This window comes from Saccostrea cucullata, unplaced genomic scaffold (genome assembly GCF_032062105.1).
Source record: "Saccostrea cucullata isolate Sc308-1 unplaced genomic scaffold, CSIRO_AGI_Scuc_v1 ctg112, whole genome shotgun sequence".
Classification (NCBI taxonomy): domain Eukaryota; kingdom Metazoa; phylum Mollusca; class Bivalvia; order Ostreida; family Ostreidae; genus Saccostrea; species Saccostrea cuccullata.
Window position 1 is genome coordinate 115,001 of NW_026939726.1, and position 20,894 is coordinate 135,894.

Consider the following 20,894-nt stretch of genomic DNA (forward strand, 5'->3'; position numbering starts at 1 on the left):
GAGAATAGAACTTTCGAGATAAAGGCGGAAATAGTATTGATGACGTTAGAGACATATATACGCTCTCCAGATCAACATAATTCTCTCTTTTGCATGCTACTTAATTCAGTATATGTAAAGTTTTAATTTGGCTGTGTAGTGTTAGTCTGTATATTGAAAGTGATCTATTTTTAAATTATGTAAAAAAAAATATCCGTTCTGGGTCAACTAAAGCACTTTGAAGAAAATAATATTGTACGCAGTATACATTACAGCGATGTATATACAAATTATTCTACAAAAATACTAAACATATTATTTATTCAATCGGATTCTGCATTTTGGAGATTTAAAGTTCCGTCAATAAATTCATTTTCTCTATTTACGTAGTGACAATGAGCAATGATAGATAACTCTGACTTGTAAGTGGGAATAGAACTTTCGAGATAAAGGCGGAGGTAGTATCCATGACGCCGCAGACGTCTATATCCATACTTTTCACATAAAAAAAATATTTCGACTTTGAGTTTCCATATCCATTTCTGCATGAAAGATTACGTTGGTGACTGCTTTCAGTATATGCATAGTAGTTGTCAGCGTAGTGTAAATCTGTAATGTCTGTTATGATTATATTTAAAAAAAATATTCTTAATTCATTCTTTGATTTGAATGCGAAATTATCCCGGAATCCGAGTTTTATTTTCGATTCTAAAATATTATATGTACTCAAAAGAAAACTGAGAGATAGAAGAGCAGGTGTGAAGCCTTTAGAAATAATTTGATATCTGCAACTTTAAAGAAAGAAAATCAATCTATAGATTGGATTTGGTTTTAACACGTATATTTCATTGATTAAAAGTCTCATAGTCTTATCTATTATACATGATCTATACTTTTATATACCCGAGAAGTTATTAAAGATGAGAAAAAGCGATTCTTGGATTTTTGTGAAATACTAGTACTCAAAGGGTTTACATTATGTGAAAGTTACGCGTTTCTGTGTGAAATAATGCTACGCTAAAAACATGATACAAAAACATCTGCAAAGGTCTGTTGATATGTTAGATAAAGTATACGAATGTACACCATTTTATGCAATGCTATATAATTATATGTATGTACATGCAACCTTAAGAATTCTTCTTTTAATTCATAAAACATAAAATTACCGAGTATGTAATTCTTTTGAAGCCCCCCCCCCCTTGATTTTATTCGGAGACATTATTGCAACTATAGGCGTTTGAATTATAAATTCGTTATACAATTAAATCTGAAACATTTGGTTATAATTACCATTAACATGTATACATAATTCATATTCTATAATAGTAGATTTTTCATTACGCAAGATACTGAAATTTACATGTCTGAGAGAGAGAGAGAGAGAGAGAGAGAGAGAGAGAGAGAGAGAGAGAGAGAGAGAGAGAGAGAGAGAGATTCCCTTTTAATCCTGATTATCCTATCCATTTACATAGACAAGAAATCAGTTCTATATCAGTTGTACCCATTCTTTATTAAATATTTTATGTTTTTATAGTCCGTCATAGTCACTCTCTGTATATTTTTTCTGCTTAAGAAGTATTACACTTAGTGCACATGTATAGACCTGTCAATCAAAATCACCGGACGCTGTATGCATTGTAATAAAGTTGTTCGAAATGATTTTTATTAAGTATGATCTTTAAGAAAATCTGATGCAACAAATTTGAGAAATGAAAAATAAATTAAAAACATAGCTAGAGCATCATATATCTGTATTATGGACTTCAATTGTGGGACGTGGAGACCGGTCCGTCAGATGAGATCGTTTAAATCGAGGTCCCGTGTGTCAGATGGTACTGACTCAAAAAGATTCCTCACTGCTCAATGGCGATTAGAGCCAAATTATAGGACAACATTTTGCAGTCTCCACCGGCGAGTGGAGGCTTCTCCGTGTGAAAAATTCTTGAGAGGGACATTAATCAACATATAATCAATAAATCACTGAATAATTCCTGTAGTTGAATTCGAATAATCTTTCTGCTGACAAATCTCGATAGTATTACTGTAAAAATCAACGACTTTACGTTTTATGTGGTACTAACTTAGTTCATGACATTTTTATAACACCATCACAATTGTGCCAGAACATAAACACAGTGAAGTTTATGAGAGTACGGTGTTCGTTCGTCCGTTGGTTTGTCTATGATACACGTGTAGCTCTTATGAGTGCCAAAATGCTTAAGAACAAGATTGGTCATGAAAATCAAAGTACCTTAAGTACTGAAAGACCTTTTTGCAGTTTTTTTTTTCTTTCAGAGTACATATGATATCTATGTTTTCTGCAGAGAAAAAAGCAAATTCTAACACATTTAGAAGAACGGAAGACTTATTTGTTGCCATGGCAACAAGATTCTAGTTAAGGTCTTCCGTCTTCACGGAAGACCTTATAGTGATTGTATTGTTTCTTATTATTCTTATTCTTTTTTTGACAAAATTTTGTGCAGGCGATTTCTCGAAAACTATTCAGCAGTTTTTCATGAAACTTTCACAAAATATGAGTTATAATATGAAGTTGTTCCTTTTGGTGCAAAATTTGAAAATTCGCTTCTGGTGCCAAGTTATGGACGATTTCCTGATTTTAAAATGCAATTTTGTCGCCCCTTTTTATCGAAAACGGTTTAGGATATGAACTGGAGACTTCTTGGAGATGATAGAACATGACTTTGTGGTTTGCGGAATCACCTTTTCGTGCGTCGTCAGTACTTCCGGTCGTAACGAGATGCAAATTTAAAAAAATCGTATTTTCTAACTTTTTTGTTTTTCAGTATTTTTCATTGATTTTCGGCTTATTTATAGAGACCCTTCTAATCATGCTTACTATATAAATTGTTTGAATGGTAATAAGTCTAAACTCTAGATATTAGCATTCAAAAATCTGAAGCGGGTCCAAAATGGCGGCTGTCTCTGTCAAAGCCGACATTTCGCAATAGGTGTTTACGGAGGCAGCCGAGCGTTTGTTTGAACAAAAGTAACATAAGAATAAATGAAAGGCAAAGGAATACTTGGATTGTCACGTCGTATTAACGTTGCAGTTCCTTGTCAAACTAACGTCTTCTATTATTGGTTTTGGCTGGTTTTCAAAGTAGAAAAAGAAAAGACTAAATGTGCAAATGAAATTCGATACCTAATATCTCTTGTGCATCGCCGAAAAACAGATCTTAAACCATACTTATAAGTAATACTTTCTCAGAAAAGAATATCAATTAATTTTGTCAGTATGAATATTAACCACTGTTTTTCTTATGCACACTTGTGTCATATTAAACTAATAAATCAGACAAAAATAAGAAAACGATTTTTTTAAAGATCGCTTCATGGAGTTTATTTTAGCATTCTTGTCTCAAAGACATGATTCAAATTATTGAGCATAAATGATATCTGATTCCTGACCGTCGTAGGGCGAGCCATGTTTTCCGGCGAAATTTTTCAACCTTTTTCGATTAATTATTCGGGATAGTTCACTTTGAGGATAAACAAGAAATTGAAAAAAAAAATCATATCCGTTTCACCGTATTAGTGTTACATGCATATTTACAATATGGAAGTTGTAAAATGTGTTAAACATACTTTCTAAACTTCGAATCTTAGACTATAAGAGCATTCTTTTTTTTTCATTTCATCGAAGCTATCAAACCTATTTCATAGAACATTCCACAAAGAAGAGGGGCGAAGATTAACTCGTGGCGTTTGGCACTAAAATTTGAATAGTGACCCGCCTTTCATAATTTTAAGAGAGAAGCACTGTTTCGTTGATATATTCAATTTGATTTAGAGTAGAGGTCCCGATAGCGTAATATTAAATGCGTTGGAATTTCATTTGGCGACTTTGGTTCAATCCCCCTTGTGTGCAATTTTTTTTTTACTTTTCAGCTCGATTTTACGTTTTCTTTCCGGAAACGGACGGACGACCTCTCGTTGCTAGCAACGAGTTTCATCTAGTTATTATTATTTTTCTTCTCGGGAAAATTTTGTCCGCGAATGATCTTGTAAACTACACATCCGATTCAGGTGAAATGTTTTTAGGGTCAGTAGACATGTTATGTAGATTTGCGGAACGAAGGTCATTTTGCGCGCACGTGCTTGCAAGAGCGTGCACGTGCAACACGTGAAATGACCGATTTAATTGATATAAGCGTAACTTTTTACATTTTTGATGAAATGCTTTAAAACTCATAATATAAGGATATATTAGTAGCATAGACAATATCACATGATCAAAATAGCAAGATCTCACGCGCATGCACGTGCGCTTCGCTCTGATTGGCTGAAACTAAAGTCTCAATATCTTTCTTGTTTTTTGACAAAATCCTTTGAAATTTTGAATATAGCCATGCATTAGGATATCCTACAACATAATATATAGCAATTATCATAAAAACACGTGCATGCACGTGCGCTGCAATCTGATTGGCTGAAACTTTAAATAGCTATAACTCCCTTGGTTTACAACCAAACGGGGTGGGATTTGGAACATAGATAGATATAATGGACTTCTACAAGAAGGTGTGGTCACCATGCACATGCATACACGTGCGTGTGCATGCACTGCAATCTGATTGGCTTAAACTTTAAATAGCTATAACTCCCTTGGTTTACAACCAAACGGGGTGGGATTTAGAACATAGATAGATGTAATGGACTTCTACAAGAAGGTATAGTCAACATGCTCATGTATGCACGTGCGTGCTCGTGAAAAGAGTAAAATAAAAAATACATTTGAATGAGCGTATTTTTTAATACTTTTGGATTAAATACTTTAATATTTAGTATATTTAAATATATAGATTGTGTAGACAAGATGATATGGTCATTACGCACATGTATTTACATGCGGAAGCGTGCAATGCTTAAATTTGAATGAACTTGGTACACTTCTGGGTAAACATTGTTAAAGTCTTAATTCCATAGAGTTTGTCCTATTTAATGAAGCCTTCAGGGAATATGGCACCAAAAGGGAGTTGGGGAGCGTTTGGGGAACATCTGTAACGGTCCCCGTTACAATTAGCACTAGTTTATTATAAAACAACTGATAATCAATATTGTTTTTATGCAATTCCACATATTATTTAAGTATTTTGGGGATTACATGAACAATTCCAATTTTACAGGGATAGCTACATACGAGAGCTGTACACAAATATATACTCTGTTATAATCAGGATATATTCTCGAAGCGTTAGAATGTGTCGATATTGTATAATTTAGGACTATTTACCTCAAATAATCAATCAATCAATTTTTGGAGAATTTTTTCTCCTTACAATTATAAAAGAAATGCTCTAGTTAGTGATCATTTGAAATCGACGGATTTGAAAAATATATTCGATAATACCGATATTACGAAATAACTATAGAACAGTCATCAATTCGAATGAAAAATATGAAGATAAAGGCCCTGTCACACCGAGCTGCGTCCACATGGAGTCATTTCGGCGTCGTTAAATTTTTAAAATCGCATGGAATCGCAGGGAAATTGCACAAATTTCTGTAAGATTTTTACAATGTGAAGATGGCATGGCGTCCCTACGGCGACCGACGCGTTTCTACGGCGTTCTCACGGCGTGCTACTGCGTTCACATGGAGACCTCTTGACGATTGACTGCGCTTCTGCGGAGTTTTCACGGCGTGTTAGGAGTTTTCACCTCGCATTCACGGCGTTCTGACAGCGCTGGTTGTGTTTACAATACGTTTACAATACGTTCTTCAAATATTCTTAAAATAATTAACACACTGTAAAAAATAATAAACACACTGAAAAGTTGCTACAAAATTTCAGTAATTCCACCGCAACTCCACTGAAACAACAGAACAATTAAGTTCTGGTGTAATTTTCTCCTCCCAGTTTTACTTGAATGCTCCTTGTAAAACAAATACTTTAGAATTATTGCTGATCAAATATGAGACCATTGCTCTTGTTCTGTGAGCTGGCTGACAACGATCTAACAACGCCGTGAAAGCGCATTGTGATCGCAAACGGACGCTGTAGAAACGCCAAGGGAGCGGAACGATCGCAATGAAACTCCGTGTTGTCGTTGAGTAAACGCAGTCAAAAAATTAACAAGACGATTAATCTCATTACAAGCGCCGTAAAATCGCGATAGAAACGCGGTGACATCTCCAAGGACTCCGCGACGTCTCCGTGGTAGCGCAGTCTACTATCACTGCGTTCATGTCGCGATCATGTGGGTCTTCGCGGCGTTCGTACGGAGCTCCTACTGCGTTGTTGGAGATCTCACCGCGCTGCTTCGGCGATCATACTACGTTTCTACTGCGTTCTTATCAGACAGCCATCACACGGTGCGTACCTTGAACATGCCCAAAGTGATCGCCGTCCCCTGGCGTTCTAGGAGATCCTACGCAACTCTACCGCGTTCAGTGGAGACCTCGCCGCGTTATCACAGTGCTGTTGAAGACTCTACTGCGATTACCTCGGCGTTTTGCATTTTTTGTGGACGCCGTGCGATCGCCCTGAGGACGCAGAGCCGGTGTGACTGGGGTTTAACGAACAATGATCTCATTTTTGATTTAAACAAATTTCATAAATTAAAAAAAAAATCATAACATTGTATATTCATATGGAAAAAGATTTCACGTATGAAATGAGACAGTTTTTTTTCTCAAATAGAATTTGTGTCTCATCATGTTATGAACAAAATTTGAGTCAAAAATAGAAAGACTACTGATTTATTATCACAACATGAAATTTAAAATATTATGTATCTTTAAATATACATTTTTAAATGTCATATACAATATCTAATTCAAATCGATAGCATAACAAAGCGAAGCATTATTGTTCAGAATATTTACCCGGTTTATCTAGGCATGCAAAAACAAAAAAACAAGAATGTTATTGTACAACTTTTTAATTCTACTTTTATAAAAGGTAGAAAAAGTTTTATTTTTGGCAGGAAAATAAATGGGTGAAACTGTTTAAGATGGAAAACTTAAAATTGCTACCAATTCAAATATATAAACATTTTTAACATAATGAATCACAAGTCAATGTTCGAAACATTTTTGTTTGCCAAAAGGCGCGATTGCTATGTAGAAGTACGAGGGCCGTTCAAAAATTACGCGGACTGTGCTATTATTTACTCTTACAGACGTCATATAGTAATGAAATTTCACAGAAATATGTATCTCAAAGATTCCAATAAATTTTGGGCAAAATTTCTGTATTTTAAAAAAATTCTACTAAAATTATCGGTATGTTGATATCGCTGATGGAGAGGTACGGAGCACGACAAAAAATTTGAAGCAAAAGCATGCGGAATCCAAAATTTAACTCATTAATTTTCTATAATTCGCGATATTTTCCGACAATTTTCTCAGATGTATCTTTAAATTGTTCTATTATTATGTATTTAGATTTCTGACGTGATATTTGAAGTACTAACAGAAATATAGTGATTTTTCTCTGATGCGTTTCCCGTGAAAACGACTGTGAAAATGACGTCTTCTGAATTGACGGCGCACCACACTTTTGTTAAAATATGTGTAATGCTCGAGATATCGCCAACATAGATCCAAAATATGCATGATAAAACATGTAAACTAGGGTATTCGTGACATTCGTCCACAAATAGCAAATTGAAATTTTAGACAGTTAGACCTCTGTATAAAGGCTATACGAGAGGACGGGAAGAAGATTATCGACGAAAACTTTATCCGGACTGAAAAGAACGTGATTGAGAGTCACCAGTATCACACTATATCACATAAATACATGAGTTTTTGGTTTTAAAACAAAAAAAGAATATTTTTTACTTGTTTAATAGATTTCAAGCTTGACGAGAAATGGTGTTTGGATGTTGAGTAGATAAGGAAACTCAAACTGTACAGGTACTCTTGGGAAAATGTTGAGAAAATGAAAGCTCAATAACATATTTTTTTATAATGCCTGTGACGTCGAAGATTTTGCTGCTCCGTGACTTAATGATATGTCCTGAAAAATCACTCAAAATTGATACCAATTTACAAAATTTTGATATGAAATTTTGAAGAGCATAGAAGTAAAGATTCTTTTATATTATGTGTGACATTTTGCCCGATTAAGTCGTCAAATATTTTTTCTGTGCAACAAGTCCGCGTAATTTTTGAACGGCCCTCGTATAACATATTAATATTACAATTAGTCAAGAAATGGCTAAACAAATTTTTTCGTACTGAAATGAATTTTTGAATATTTTAGGTATTAATTACTGCTAAAGTTATCCTTCTTTTTAAAGGGAAATTAGACATTGATTTTAAAGCAAATCAAAGACTAAAGGATATTTTTAGAAGTGACTGAAATGAACTCCATTGTATTCCAAGATTAAAAAAGTATCAAAATAAAAGTTTCAAATAATGATTTCAATTAAACAAATTATTGCCCTATTTGATTCAATCTATGATATTTTTCTGTATAAGATTTTAAATAAATGTTAATAATGAGTCAAAACTATGCATACCGTATGTGGAAATTTTAGCGAGACGCAAATTTAGCGATTTAAAATGGTAATTTATTTTTAGCGAGATGTTATTTTAGCGATTTTAAAATGAATATTTAGGTAGCTTTTACAAATAAAACGCAATTAATTTTTAGCGATATTCAATTTTAGCGATCTCGACACCCTCGCTAATAAGGCCAAAATTAAATTCTCGCTTATACGGTAGAAATTCTGATAAAGTTGATCCACAGACTTCAATATCAAGCACGAACTGCACAATAGGTATACCATTACAGGGTTATGCCAATAGAAAGACAAATTAAAAGTCAAGTGATCACTTCATGCCTAATCTGAGGTCCGCAACAACCGAAGCAAATACATGTTTTTCTTGAAACATTGCTTTTGTCCAATCTTCTAAGTGATTTAAAGCTTCTCAAATTTCATGTCACCCTTAATGCAACCAGAAGCTTTTGGGACCTAGAAAAGAAAATGAAAAACATTTATCCTAATTGTAAATATTTTTGTGAAATATGCATGTCATGTTTTTCATCATGATTCTTTTGGTTTTCGCAGTCATTAACTTATTTAATTGAATAAATAAATGTATACTGCATTTCTAGTCAAGAAACCGTTTATATATCAAAAAGAATTCCTTGATTTTGGTATGTCTCCTAGCCAAATTCTTCTGTCATTGTTTTTATGGATTAAATTTCATTTAAAATTAAGATTCTTTTTTTCAAAAACTTTTTTTTTTACACTTATCACGTTTTTTGTTATGATTTTTGGAAACAAACAGAGCTGCTATGTTGCCTTGGAATACCAGTACTACAAGCTGTTTGGAAATGTTCCTTACTAGAGCTCTGACCTGCTGCGTGTGTGCCGTGGAGATCGTCGTTCTCTGTGTGAATAGAGTCCGAGTCATTATCAACCCCCTCCACTTCAGTCAACCAGTAGGTGTGGATGATTCCTTTAAACGCATTCAGAAGGTCTTGGTCATTCTGTGAAAGTAAAAGAAATGGGTTTTCTTGATGTATATGGAAACAACTGCTTTGTATAACACAAATGTTTAATAAAACCAGAGTAAACAAAACCTCATAAAATTTATTCCTTTGATTTTACCCATGTAAAAGATGTAGATAATGAACGGTAATCGATCTAAAATATCTATAAACAACAGAGGGCCTATAACACAGACCCTTTGAGATTCCAGGGATGGTTTATCAGGTGCCTTGGAGGAGTAAGCATGTTTACCGGTCACACCCGCCGTGAGCCCCATGTATTGATCGGTAGAGGGGTCTTTCCGTAGTATAAAAAGGCTTTACAATATATTAATTGGCATGAAACAGGTCAGACAGAAGCTACACAATGATAGATTATATTTCCTTACAATGTCATTAAAGCGGCTATTACATTTACCAAATGGCGACTTTAAACGAGGTTATGAAATTCTGTAACATCAACTTATCAGGGAGTTGCATGCCTCGCTTTAATAATCGATCGTGCACAGGAGCAATCTCTTGGGTAGCGAATACATAAGACATAGTTTAGAGACATAAACACCATAAGAAAGTGATACTGCAATTATATCACTATATAGAATAGAAAAGTTGACGATAGAAAGGCTGAAGTAAACTCGTTTGACTTTAGTAACTATAACAGCAAGTTTCATTTTTTTATGAAATGGTGTCCCTCAACTTCAACGCAATGGTAAGAATAAAATGTATTTGACATATCCAAAATCATCAATTTAAATTGGCCTTAAGCTGTCACCGTCGTACGATCGACCAACTTATAAGAGCTTTATTTCTAAAGAAGTGAGAAGAAAGTAAACCTGGACATTATTTATCAATTAAACAAAGGGACGAGCTATAAGATTTAACCGTTTTCCTATAAAAATTTTAATGCAAAACAAGTGAGGTAGGAAAGAATCCTTTCTTATTGTATACAAGTTAATTTACAGTAAAACGCAGATTTCAACATCTCACGACAAATAATAAACATGAGGTCAAAAATTAATTAAGGAATAAGCTTATTATGCATCCAGATCGATAGATCCGGGGCGTATATTGTTTTTGTCCTGTCTGAAATTGTAAACATTATTCAAATACTTGATATTCAATAAAAAATCCAAATTCAGGGAATGAAATCACTTAGTGCAGTAGTTATTACGGAAAACACTTGCCTGTAGAACGTCATCTTTCCTTTCTGGCATGGTGAAACCGCCAATTGATTTCAGTAAGTCATGAGTAGACTCGCTCAAATGAATCTTGTTTGCTGTATAATTAAAACATTGTATTTTATTTTAAAATATTTTGTAATTACAATAGGAAGACTCAAAGTACTGACTGATAGAGTCTAGATGAAGGATATAGAGATAAGAACAGTATTCGATATCAAAGTCAATTAAACAATACAAAATAGGAGCAGAGCAAAAACACGGACCTTCAAAACTTCAGAGGTGGGATCAGGTAACATAGAGGAGTGAGCATCCCCTGCCGACACGTTACACCCGTCGTGTGCTCCTTGTCATGATCGGGAAATATCGGAAAAATCCGTCGTCAATTCAGTTATAAATAATGGACTAACAATTATAGTATGAAAAACGTCAGTCAGCATTTGACTCAATGATAAATTGTATTTGCTGATAAGGTCATTGTATCGACCATGGAACTTACAAAATGATTACTTTCAATGAGACTGCTAACATTCTTGTTTCATGAACGTGTTTGTCAACAATATACCTCGTTTAAGAAATTGTTCATACGTAGAGCATGCTCTTGCTTATCAAATCAACCAAGATATATAAACTCCGTATGCAGGTGATAAAGGCATATTGCTGCATAAGTAAAGGAAGTTGAAGACAGAAAAGTTAAAGTTATCACGTTAATCATACAGCTTGGTTGTAAGATTACCATTAACGTCTTTTTCAAGTAAAATATCCAAAGACGAAATAGATGTGTCAGACTCTGTGGGTATCTTTTATCTTAAGCTCACCAGGATATATCGTATCGACATAGGAATGGAAATTACAATAAATAGTTAATTGACAATACGTCATTGATATATCTAAATGTCCAGTTGAAGGCTGCAGCAAGTGTTTTCTTCTTTTCACGCATAAGATTTTGCACAAATTCTGCTTCAAATGAATGCAAAAATAGGTCTGCTAATAACGGAGCGCAATTGGTACCCATGGGAATTCCAATGGATTGTTGGAAGACCTGGTCTCCAAAAACCACATAGATACTAGTATTGTCAATCAGAAACTCAAGCATCTTTTTGATGTCAACTTCAGAGTACTTGTGTGTGCAATCAGAATGTGTTTTAACAAAATAATTTTGCAAATATCAAATGACCAGGTAAGTAGATTTAAGAGTTCCATTTTTATTGAAAAAGCAGCTGTCAACGATATCAAAAAGCCTGGTCTCTAATTTATCGTGGGGAATGGTTGTGTATAAAGTTGAAAAGTTTTTAAGCTGTTGATTAGGTAAAATCTTGTGATTTCAAATTGTCCTAAAGTTCTTTGGAATTTTGGAGTATCCACATCTGATTCATACTGCTTTTTTAATATATTGTTGCAAAGTACTCTTAAAGTTTTGTCCTTCCATACTGACAATATCTTAGTGAGGAGTAAAGAAAAAGGCTTGGTTGAACATTTACTGGAATTCGCAATGTATCTTTGTTTGTAAGGATTCTTATGAAGTGTTGGAATCCAATATATATTTGGTAGTTCAAATTCATTTTGGTTCTTCGGGATATTAAAAATATTCACACAGATATATGAATTTGAAGGAATTTTTCTTTGGAAAGGGAACTAAATATATGACCTTTTCCAAGGGATTCCATTTTGGAGGCCACACTCACTGTTTCTCCAAATAGACAATACCTCGGCATCTTGTTCCCTACTACACCAGCCACCACGGAACCTTAATTTACAGATAAATGTACAACTATTACAACTATCGATATTTAAAAAGAACATGAAATTACAAATGTGACACCTGAATGTACCTGAATGACAGCCGATACGCAGACTGAATTTGATGCCTGGAAGATGGGGTATTTCTAAGTGGCGAATTTTTCTCAGAAGGTCAAAAGCCATCTTGGCAATCTCAGATGCATGCCGTATTCCGTTTTTTCTAGGTACACCTATATATGTACAATTAAATATCATATCAGTAATATTAATGAGCATGTCTATGATATGTCATTTAAAATATTATTACAAGAAATATTACACCCTACACAGAAAGCATATGGAACACATTGTCGCCATATTTTTCGGACTTGTCAATATTAGCTCAAAAGAAATATAACTTGTAAATTGCTTTGGTTTACCTGATACGACCATGTATGCATCTCCTATAGTCTCCACCTTGTACACATCATACATTTCTATTCTCTCGTCGAAACAAGTGTATAGACTGTTCAACATGTCAACAATCTGTTAAAGATTCATGTTCATTAAAGCTTGATAAACTGTTTTCTTCAAAATACAAACTACATGTATAATGTAATTAGTTACTTTAATTTACGCACAGATTCATGTTTAAGTCAGTCTCCATTCTTTATGGAGCCGAGGCCCCAGAGGGACGACGACCCAATGCTTATAAAGAATGGAGGCACAATAATATTGAACTTATTAGAATAAGTTGTTTGTCTTACATTGATCAAAACTGGGAAAAAACACGTGTCGTATGTATTCGAATAAGAAGGCATCTTTGTTACGTCGACAACATACTTTCAACCCCTTATTTTTTCACAGGATCAGTAGAAAACAAACCGAAAACTGGACCTCTTGTGAATAAGCGTAATTTGGAGAGATATATTTAAAGAAAAAACTAGAAAATAATGTAAAGATGAATCAAAGTGTAAAGAAGGCAAGACTGTATGATATATGTAATTCAATAACATAATCAAAAGTATAGGACATGTATATGCAGGAGGAAACCTGAAGTAGGGAAAGAGACAAACCATCGATAGAGAATTACTTGGTGAATGGAGAAAAAGAGATGGACATTTCAAAATACCTGGAACCTAGTTATACTTGGTATTTTACCACGATAGCAAAATCTCATTTAGAGATTAACAGCTAGAATATTTAGCGCACAGAAAGTAAGGTAGGAACCCAATTTGTTTAAACCTGGACAACGCAACAAACGTACAAATTGACTTTTACCACAAAGTGATACAAAGACAGTTTTAAAATTTTAAAATGAAAATTTAAAATAAATGTAGCGTTCAAACAAAAGAGTGCCATTACAAGACGTCAGTTAATTTCCTAACCTGCAAGGGAGAGCTCGAGGAAGAAATTTTGGTGAATCCAACAATATCACTGAAGAAGATGGTGGCTTGGTCATAGTGCTCGGCGTCCACTTGCTCGTTACACTTGAGACGTTCTGCCACAGATTTAGGCAGCATCTGGTATAGGAGCGTGTCGGTTCTCTTCTTTTCCTTGTTCAATGCTTTTGTTCTGAAGAATCACAATCAGAAATGACCAAACATTAATCATTAAGTTATTCAATTGATACAGAAGAATGTAATACATGCATCATCTAACTACAGTAGTTATTCCTGAATGGGATTTGATAAACAAAACTTGTACCTATTAGCAATGGATATGGAGTACTTCTGAATCTCCGATGTTAAGTAATAAACACCAGTAATCACCAAAGGACACACGATGAAAACAGCGCCAAAGATACAAGCAATCGTTATGATGGTGTACATGTCTTCTGTGCTTCTTAAAGTCAGCATGTCATCAATCTTACCAGCTAAGGCCTTCTGTGTATCTCGAACAATATCTTGATATAATGTCATATTGTCAAACCATTCATTCGCTTTAGTTAGTGATCCAACTACACGAAAACTCTTGTTTGACCGAATCTGAAGTCTCATCGATCGAACAGGAGCTAAAACCAAATCATTATTTAAAAGTTGATTCTCATAAATGCTGTAAGCTAGCTCAGAATATCGCCGACACGACATAAATGTTATGTTTGCAATATCTTGTGCCTCTAAAAACAGCAAATAATCTTCCTTGCTCCTAAATCCACCAAAGGCAAAATACGTAACACCCATACCTCGTTCTCGACCAATATATTCGCTTGCAACGATGATTTCTTGATAGGCTACCAAAGTTTTCCAAATTGAGCCTGATCTTGCCTCAGAAACAGCATCATATAGCCAAGTGATGAATATATCAATTACGTCGGTGTAGAAAAGTATCTCCTCTTTACTTGTTCGGTTGTACAGATCCAGCTGATATCGATGACGGTTTAGGAACAGCAAAAATTTGTCCTTTGATTGGAATTCTTGCCTGTCGTTTTTCTTACTGACAGGCCAGTAAGATAAGTTTTCCAGAGCCATGTCAGTATCTGGGTACCTCTTTAGGAGAAACTCTTTTGTATCCGGACCAATCGCACTAATGTAGAGGGCGCTCATGTCTCGTTCTCTTTGCAGGTATCTCATCATTTGACCAAGTTCTATTCTGTAAAAGATTAATCTAACATATATTGATCCTAAACCTCAAAAAGAGAAGATTCTGAGTTTTTTTAAAGATTGAAATCATAATCATTGTAAAGTTTTTTAGAATGCCTGTTAAAACTGAAATACAGTAGCACTTACGAGAAAAACAGAACGTCTCTTGTTTCTTTTGCTTCCATGAAGTTTTGTATTGTAGAGACAAAAACATTTCCCGTCATGCCTACCAGTACCGCCATTGGTAGTAGAGCAACGGAGAGCATTTTAAGCAATTGCCTCCGCTTTCCACCTTCCGTAATGGGGTTACCTTTCAAACAAGTTTTAAAAATTAATCCAAAAACAATTGCCAGTGATCAATTCAAACATTTAGTTTAGCTAAGAAGAACACTATTTTAAATATGAGTACTTTAATGTACATTATGAATAAATGAAAGAAATAGTGGACTTTTTAACACTTGTTTCGTTGGAGTTTTTTGAATCCACCACTTATTCGTACCTCGACAGACGTAATCACAGCTCTCAGAAGTCTGGTTCAAATTCAGCATTTCCATGATAGCCATATTTAGTTCAGACTTAGTCATGGAACCAGTTGAACTATTTATGGAATGTTTAGGTTTTGGTGGCTCAATTCGGTTGTTCTTTTTCTTGAATAAACCCATGTTCTCTTAACCTTGTTTGCTTCCCTGTCTCTTACTATGTTAAAGTTTTTAAAAAATATCAAATTTACAGATGAGTTCAGTCACATTAAGTGGTCAGGACTTTTAAAAAAATATTTTTGTATATATCAATAATAATGTATACACAATTATGTATACAAAGAAAACAAATACATAGTTAAATATAGCCTATTTTGCCTTTGTTAAATTGTTCCTGTTTATCTTTTACGTTTGACATTGTCCAACAATTTCATTTTCTTTGTAAAATAAAGAACACTGTCTTGGTGCATTCAAGGAAAACAACTTTTATTCATGTACCTAATATCTAAATACTTACATTTTTTCTGAGCACGTCAACCTTTCTCGAAACCATTTAAAGAAATGCCACAGAACATTTGTGCCGGTTTACGTTGCTATGGCAACATACAAAGTATTTACATATTTATACCAGTATAATGTAGCATTTTCTTGAGTCATAATAACCTACTTTTTCCAAAAAAAAAATTCTTACCGGACTAATATACATAGTTATTAATTGTTAATTAAAATCAGACACATGCATGATGACGTACATTTGGTCGAATTTTTATTTATTGGCTAGTGCAAATTGATATTTCAGAATAGTTGCGGTAATCCTGTAGACGTATCAGTAAAATCTTGAAATATAACCCCTACCCTGGGTTTCAACCTGGCCTTAAGTCTATTACAAATCAATCTGGGTCAGGGAGCGTATGATGGTCAACATTAGGGGAATAAGCGCGTGATTTTAACCATGGTTCAATTTATTCGCTAATTATAAGTTGGACATGGGGTACAAATATACATAAATATTCTTATTATAAAATGGTATAGAAAGGTGTACAATGGAACAAACATGTAAGGAAATATATAATAGCTTTTTTTATTTTTCAGTTAGTGCTGAATAGGAATGCGTTAAGTTACAAGACAGTACGGTTGTTAGAAACCTTTTTTAAGTTAAGCATTGAAACTGGTTTGTTGTCTTGGAGATACAGGTGAGGTTATGATAATATCTTTTTGGTGTCGTGACTGGAGACGACGTTCCATGAGAAGTTTTTTCCCCTTTTTATATTACCATATATTATATTAGATATATCATTTAAATTCCAGGTATAACAATGTCTGAAATTGCAATGGGGAACAGGGATGAGACCCTGCCCTTATTTTGGTGTTGTTTGAATTTAAGCCGTGAAAAGAAGTGATAAAAGAAGAAATTTAATGTAGTGGATTCCTGATTCTGGTTCTATCCTCTCAAAAACTTTTATATTTTTAGCAAAAATTCGTTTTCTAGTCTCCAGAAATTGAACTGACAAGATTTCTAATATTTAAGAAAATGGAATACAAAACTTTTTTGTGCTTTTGTAATTCTTTGCTCTTCTCAGACCTTGGCTGTTTTTATGCGCCCGAATTTATTCGGGGCGTATATTGTTTTTGTCCTGTCTGTCTGTTTGTCTGTCTGTTGTCAACTTTAACCTTCGCCATAACTTTTAAACCGTGAGAGATAAAGACTTCATATTTGGTATACATACTCTACTAATTAAGCACTTTCAACTGACACCAAGGTCAATGACCTTGTGACCTTGACTGTAACCTGTATGCTAAAAATAGCTTTTTCAACTTTCGCCGTAACTTTTGAACCATAGGAGATAGAGACTTTATATTTGGTATGCATACTCCACTAATTAAGTGCTTTCAAATGACAACAAGGACAATGATCGTGTGACCTTGACTGTGACCTATTTGCTAAAAATTGCATTTTAGAATTTTGTTGCCGCCGGGCGCATAGTGTTTCACAAACACATCTTGTTGTCAAATGCATCTTATTGTAAATTTATTTTGAGGGTTTAAAACAATGGATTCAAGCTGCATTATCTGTTTGAATTTCAGACATACGTTGATAACTTTAATTTCTGATTTTTTAAAATACATGTAATTGTTAAAATATTCTTACACGCTGTCGTTTTCACTCATTTTTGAAAACATAGGGTGACCTTTGAGTACTAAGCTTTTTTACTGACAAATATTTCTTTGAAACTGTGTAGACTATCCCCAAAATGATGCATATCAATTTTGCTATGTGTCTAAAAGTCAATCAAACATCATCAGTGATAATTTATTGAATTTTCGCAAACAATACATTGGCTATTGTAAGTCCTTGTCACCAAGGACGGTTCTCATTTTTGATTCCCATTATATCATGTTTGTTCAATGAGGTCCATCTGCTCATGTGTTTATAAAACAGACATTGGTTGCTGTAAATTTTACATTTCTTTGGGATTCTTAACGAATTTGCAGCAGCTTTAAAGAGGCGTTTAATATCACTTTAATTTACTGATTTTTTACCATTCATTTTTAATGCAGTGCCTCGAATAGCCCTTGTTTTCCGGCTTCTCACAACTATGTGATGAAAAGAGGTCACATAAATTGTAATCAATTCATAAAACATTCAATCATGAGAGAAAGTCAAGCTAAATGTCTTGTTATTTCTATGTTGTATGTCATAGAACCCAGGACAATATTTATTGCCCTTGTAGATTGGAAGCATTGAGAAATTTGGGATTAGCCAAAATCCAAGAAAAATACCACATGTATCTTTTTAAGTGTAGGATGTTTATATATAAATTTTCGATTCTGACGCTATGTATGTTCTATTTTTACGTAATATTTTACTATCAATGTTAATGTGTCAATCAAACGCGTCGAGAAATAAGTTTCAATAACTTCGAGAAGAAAATTATATTTTATTAGTTATGGAATCTAAAATACAGAAAATTTCAGAAAATATTAACTTCAACTCTGTGTTTATGCACCTTTAAGGTATATTTGTTGGTCAGAAAAGAGCTTCAGAACTTTTTTCCTGAAAACTATTCTTGAAGTGAAGGAATTTGAAAATGGGGAAATGATTTTTATGCGTTAAAAACGCGCAACTTGGTGGCCTTATTCCCATCGACATTTACTTAAGAACTATATCACAGTAAAAGATACTTCCCTCACTCCTCTTTGGTCCATGTTTCTGTTCGAACTTCTTTTCCCGTGCATGAATTCTTTTGAACTGACTATTAAGTCATATAATAGGGTAAATTTGATGTACCGTGTGGAGTTTTAAAATACTTGAAACCTACAGAATACCTTAGTGCACGGATTTCAGTGACACTCGATCTATAAATTTTAAATCATTAATGCTTACACAATTAGAATTTAATTTTGTTTGTATTCTAGTCTCTCAATGGCTAATATCCAAAAAGGAAGGCAAATTATTTATTTAGGCTATAACCTTGTTAATAGGGACACATCCCCTTGTCAACCAGCTTAATCATCTGTATCCATGAAATCCATGCATTTCCAGTCCTCGGGATTCATGGAAATTCCAGATTTAAAAAATGTACCTTTAACTTCAAAAACTCTCATTTAAATTCATGATTTCGTAAGTTCTACGATCGATGCAATGACCTTACATATCATTGAGCCATATGCTGGCCGACGTTTTCCATACTTGTTGTTGGACAATTATTAAAACACTGAATTGACGACGGATTTTCCCGTTATTTCCCGATCATGACAAGGAGCACACGTGGGTGTTACCGGTCGGCAGGGGATGCCCACTCCTCCATGGCACCTGATCTCACCTCTGATGCTTTGGAGGACCTTATTTGCTCTACTCCTTTTTTGTATTGTTTAAGGACTTTTGAGCTTGAATACTGTTCCATATCTCATTATATTTTATTGCTCGAAAAAACAATAATTATTCATATGTTTAGAGGAAATTGCTGTTCAAGATCGTTTTGACCACATATGTCAAAAAACTTTATCAGTTACGTGGACATATCCTTTTTACACCAATTGCCTATTGCATTAATAACGGACAGTACTTACTGAACATATTGTTATACTCCCCGCTTGAAAAGTGGGAGGGTATATAGTAATCGGTATCTCCGTCCGTCCGTCTAGCTGTACGTCTGTCTGTTACGCTTTGGGGTACCCATCCCTTATCCGCAACTCGATCCCCTCATATCACTGAATGGAATTTGATGAGACTTTCACAGAATCTTTATTACATATTGCCATTGAGCACCTCCTATTTTACTTTTCGATCCGACATATTTTGGGTTTCTCGGCCACAGCAAAACATGGACTTTGCCATCATAACCATATGGGAGCAGGGGGTATCATTTAGTTAGCTCATTGCTCACAGTACCTCTAGTTCATTATAAAGTTTTGATTTATTCAGAATTCAACGGGACAAAACTCAATATACTGGTGTTCTTTGCATTATCACATACCTTCTTCGTGGTGCAGTGGTTAGAGTGTTAATTTTAAAAATACACAATCGCGAAAAAAAAAGGCATTGTTCCTTACGTTGTGGTTTGAATCCAACTGCGGGACATGATAATCTTTTCTTCCTGTGAGGCCGTATAAAGCAATGTCCCCTTTTACAAAAGGTGCTGACAAAAAAAAAACACTCTCACTGCTCAGTGACCCTGGGCACATGAGAACAGAAAGAAAAACATCAAATAATTTCGGTCAACGGTTGAAACAATTTTGACGGAGAAAAGATAAAAAAAAAAGAAGTTATTAAGGTCAGACAACACGTTCCTAAAATATATGTTTTGTATCTCTTGGTATTATACTAAAAATAATTCAAAGTCATTCTCTTCTGATTTCTACATTCTTTTCAAAATGTCTTTGAATATAAGTACACCAAAAATTGTGGTATTGGCCATTCAGAAGATTACTTTTAAGGGTTATATAAGAAATATGACCCTGTGATATCTTGTCCAAATGCCCGGTAAGGTACCCTAATTTTTTGTGAGGAAACTTGCTTAAGTACTTAGACGTCAATGACAAATTCTTAGGAAAAATTATATATTTTTGAGGAACGTGTCGTCTGACCCTGATCTCAAAATCTTTATTTATAATACATAATTACATATTACTGTCAGCAGGACAAACAAGGTTGTATAAAACTATCAAAAGTGGGGAAAATGTGCCATGGGGTGTAAGTATTCTCTTTCGACATCCGGGGAAAGTCGTAGTAAGTTCATTGTTAACATCGAAATTATCTGGGAAAAATTGTTTCTATGTTTCTATGGCGCAGGTGTCTTCAGACATAACATGTTTGTTAGAAAAATTCAAGTAATGTCAAGCATGGATTCTAATTAACACTCTAAGATGGTGTTAATGAAGACGTGGGGATAAAATGGAATTTCTAAAAATCACATCTGTCATTTTAATCTTGTCAATAATTAGCTGGCAATGAATACGCATTTGACATCTCTCGAGATGAAGA

General features: G+C 34.3%; 1 protein-coding gene across 1 annotated transcript; it reads right to left on the reverse strand.

The window, feature by feature from the left end:
• Positions 1-8,876: 8,876 nt before the first annotated feature.
• LOC134253775 (uncharacterized) lies at positions 8,877-15,592 on the reverse strand. The gene is made up of 10 exons (XM_062736362.1): positions 15,430-15,592; positions 15,078-15,240; positions 14,056-14,940; positions 13,737-13,923; positions 12,789-12,894; positions 12,462-12,599; positions 12,278-12,376; positions 10,636-10,727; positions 9,248-9,451; positions 8,877-8,930 (listed from the first exon to the last, which is right to left on the reverse strand). The coding sequence occupies exons 1-10, from the start codon at positions 15,590-15,592 to the stop codon at positions 8,877-8,879; spliced, it is 2,091 nt and encodes a 696-aa protein (XP_062592346.1).
• Between the last annotated feature and the right edge of the window lie 5,302 nt (positions 15,593-20,894).